Source organism: Antrostomus carolinensis, unplaced genomic scaffold (assembly GCF_000700745.2).
Source record: "Antrostomus carolinensis isolate BGI_N321 unplaced genomic scaffold, ASM70074v2 scaffold18048, whole genome shotgun sequence".
NCBI classification, from domain to species: domain Eukaryota; kingdom Metazoa; phylum Chordata; class Aves; order Caprimulgiformes; family Caprimulgidae; genus Antrostomus; species Antrostomus carolinensis.
Window position 1 is genome coordinate 7,891 of NW_010331109.1, and position 3,906 is coordinate 11,796.

Consider the following 3,906-nt stretch of genomic DNA (forward strand, 5'->3'; position numbering starts at 1 on the left):
CTCCTCTGCGCTTAGTTGGGGGAAAGGAGAGCTTTGAAGGGCGAGTGGAAGTTTACCATGATGGCAAGTGGGGTACCATCTGTGATGACCAGTGGGATGACCGGGATGCTGAAGTAGTTTGTAGGCAGCTGGGACTCAGGTAATTTCCCCGCTGTATGTAGCAAAGTGGTAATGGAGGTAGGCAGAACGAAGACTGTGAGAGCGTGTCCCTTTGCTATAGTACCAGCCCTTTCTATAGGAGGTATACGTAAGCCCTGGGAAAGATAATTCTGGAGTGATCATCCCATAAAGGGGTTTTGTACTTAATTCCTGTCAGTTTTATGGGTTCATGCCGTGACAAAAAGAGTTGATGCATCACTACCTAAGTTTTGTTTGTGTTTATCACTGTTCATTGTTTTTGCACACGTCCTAATGCAAATCTTTTCCTCAGTGATAACTTGTCATGGTGATTTCCATGTGTGAACTGCAGTTGTTTACTTGGTTAAGTTTAAACACCTCCCGTTTCACTGACTGCCCTTTATCCTCCTCAGTCAGCAAAGCATGGGAACACACCTCATTCTCCAGTGTGCCATTCAGCGCTTAACATGGGAGCTGTTGTACACTGAGCATTCTTGGAATTAATATGGCTACAGAACTGCTTACAATAGATGATTCAAGTTGGAGATCTCTCAGACTTTGAGAGTTTTTTGCCTGTTACTGAGATTGAAACATCATTGTCCTCAGGACTCCCCAGGTGTCTGAACTGTTCATGTTCTGGGTGCATTTTTGTTCCTTCCTTTGTTGGAAGGTCTTGTTACAAAAGTTTCCAGTAAGGTATTTTAGTTCACAGAGGGCAACGCCACTTTGTCAGAAATTATCAGATTATCTATGGGAGGGTGCTGGCCTAGGATAGGAGAGTCCCTGTGCAAGGCAGACTCTGAGGGCACAAGACTGTGACCTTTCTTACTGAGCGTATGTGTCTGTACCATCCACAGTGGGAACCCAAAAGCCCTGTCGTGGGCTCACTACGGGCAGGGGTCTGGCCCGATCCTGCTGGATGAAGTGGAGTGCTCAGGCAATGAACTCTCGCTTGACCAGTGCAAGAAGAGTGACTGGGGGCAGCAGAACTGTGACCACATTGAAGATGCTGGGGTCTCCTGTGACCCTTTCACAGGTACAGATCTACAGCTCTGTGCCAGTCAGATGCAGCCGGCCTTACTCCCACATTCCATGGCTTGCTCAGCAGAGAGCCCCCCTGCGTCAGGATCCTGCAGGGCTTCTATGTATGGCTCCCACCAGGGCTGCCAGAGGTGGAGGCAGAGAGCAAGCAGCAGGTGGGAAAATCACAGCCAGGCTTGGTGGTGTTCCCATGGCTTTCCACAGGTGGCATGGAAAAGCTGAAGTGACTCCTCTCCTGATAGATGGGCGTGTTTGAGAGCAATGAATGTTTATTTTTTTAGTACTTGCAGATATCTGTGTCTGGTTTCTTTCACTCATGGACTGCACAGAGACTTCAGCAGTGGGGCACAGGCTGTTTCTTTTTTCTCTGCTGAGTGCTGATCTTCCCTTCTCCCATCCCTTGCAGAGGGCACTGTCAGGCTGGCTGGTGGCCACAGCCCCAGTGAAGGCAGGGTAGAAGTTTATTACAACGGAGACTGGGGCACAGTATGCGATGATGGCTGGACAGACATCAGTGCCCAGGTGGTCTGCAGGCAGCTGGGCTTCAGGTAGGACTGAGAGCTTGTGTAGTGCCTGTGCTTCCTAATTTCAGAGATTAGATTCCATTCCCCTTCACTGGGTTAGGCTGGACCTTAATCCTTCAAAGCTGTCTTTGTAGGAAGAGTTATTGCCATTCTGCAACTTTAATCAGAAAAGATTAATAGGTATTCACATCCTTTCTCGGGGGGGGTGGGGGGTGGGGGTGGAAATATCACTTATCTTGGCCTGTTTTGAAAGCAGGTAACAGGTTTGATATTGTCTTTACGAATCCCTTGACAAAGTCAAAAAGTTTTCTCAATACTCCTTATATTTGCAGGTGTATCAGCTCAGCACTGCCACCCCCTCTGCTCTGTCAGCTGAACACGTCACCTGTTTCAGTAGTTGAACAAAGACCATCAGGGCAAAAAAGAGTCATTTCAGAGATTTTTTTTTATAATGCTTTTCCTTCAGTCTGTTGCTGAACTGCTGTCCCTCTGGGTATGGTTTTGGGGAAGACTTAAATCAGGATACTCCAGTCTTGGAGCCAGTAAAGGCTTTTTTGTGGATTTTTTTTTTAGTATTGTTAGGGTATCCTTGAAAAATTACAGCTTTATAGACTGAAAAAAGGACTAAATTTAAGCAGCAGGTGGGAAAGGTCTTCCCCTTGAGTTCAGCTGCATACTGTGATTGTCACCTCCTGTAGTGCCTAAAAGTTTGCAGCTTTCTGCATTTCAGTTCCAGGTAGCTGCTTCCTATAAAAGGAAGTAGAATTAATTAGATGTTGATTTTTGATGCCTCCTCTGTTAGCCCTTCCCCAGACTGATGTACCCACTGTTGCATCTGCAAAGCAGCCTCTGTGGTATGGCTGGCCCTCTCTGCTGCTCTGACTGTGCCTTTGACCAGACACTAGGAATGGACTGGTCTGAGCAGGTCTCCCTGGAAACTGAAGCCGGTGAGATGTGGAAGCTGCTTTGCTGCCATCCTGCATGTCACTGAGTGGTTTAGGTCAGGAGGCCACCGATATCACAGCTGAGCTCTGCAGGAGAGTTTCCCTTGGGTCTGAGCTTGGGTCCCTCTGTGGGATTAATGAGTTTTAATGAATCTGATGTTACGTTCTGTTTCCTTCCTCTAGTGGTCCTGCTACCCTGGCCTCTGAAGGGGACTATGCTGCTGGCCAAGGCTTTATCTTACTGGATGATGTGACTTGTGTAGGGACAGAGTTGTCCCTCCTGGACTGCCCCCACAGCAACTGGGGGCAGCATGACTGCTCACACGCTGAGGATGTGGGAGTCCACTGTTCCCCCGAGAGCAACACAGTCATGGATGGCAGCCTGGGTAACTCACCTTGCCACTTGCCCTGGACAGCAGGGAAGTGCCACTTGCTGATCTGTTCCTCTGGAAGCTCTGGCAGATGTGGGAGACTTCCCTGTGCTGTCTCAGTGAGGGGACTGCTTTTTGAGAAGGACACCCAGGAACGAGACGTAGCTATCTTGGGGTAGATGTGGCTCCACCAGATGTGTGGCCAGATCTGTTGAGAACCTGAAAGTGGAGAGAATTGTGTTGGCAGTCTCTAAAACAAACCTGAGGGGCTGAGGAATGGTGGCCACCTTAGTGTGCCATTGCTCACTGAGATGCCTGAGCCCTATGCCTGTGGTACATGGGACACCTTTAACTAGACCCTTTAGGAAACTGATGCGGTTACGTTAGTGTCACACCTTGCCAAGGCAAGAGGACTTCAGATGCGAGGGGCTGTTATATGGAAATTTGTACTCTCTTGTGTGGATGGCACATTTTTAATTAAAATTGTGAATATATTTCAAGTTAATGTAATTTCCTTGTTTATATGAGGCCTGATACTCTCCACTAACAGCAGACGTTCCAATTTGTCAGACACTTTTTATTCAAATAGATGGCATCCGTCTTTTTTGTTCTTCCTGAATGTAGAACTCTTCTCTTGCCTAGAATAATGTAAACAGTTTTATAAATTAATGGATTTATTTCCAAGGCATGTTTAAGCTTGTCCACTTTTGGCTCAAGAGTTAATAACTTTCCTTCTGTTCTTGTTCTCCTCTTAACTCAGCTTTCAGAATATGATCCACTAATGATTTCCAGTATGTATTAAATAAACTAATATGTATGTAGTCTTCTGATTTGGCACACAGGTAAAATGAGGGACATAGCCTTCATATAGAAACTTCTTCTTTTCCCCCTCTCCTTCTTTCTTTTCCC

The 3,906-nt window shown here is 46.8% G+C and overlaps 1 protein-coding gene across 1 annotated transcript in view; it reads left to right on the plus strand.

The window, feature by feature from the left end:
* LOC104528967 (neurotrypsin) overlaps positions 1–3,012 on the plus strand; it is a gene marked incomplete at its 3' end in the record, with an annotated part of 10,535 nt that extends 7,523 nt beyond the window's left edge. Inside the window, exons 6-9 of the mRNA XM_010173126.1 lie at positions 1–139; positions 975–1,153; positions 1,565–1,706; positions 2,810–3,012. The exon at positions 1–139 is cut by the window's left edge and continues 8 nt beyond it. Coding sequence (XP_010171428.1) covers positions 1–139; positions 975–1,153; positions 1,565–1,706; positions 2,810–3,012 — 663 coding nt within the window. The remainder of the gene's footprint in view (positions 140–974; positions 1,154–1,564; positions 1,707–2,809) is intronic.
* Positions 3,013–3,906: the final 894 nt, after the last annotated feature.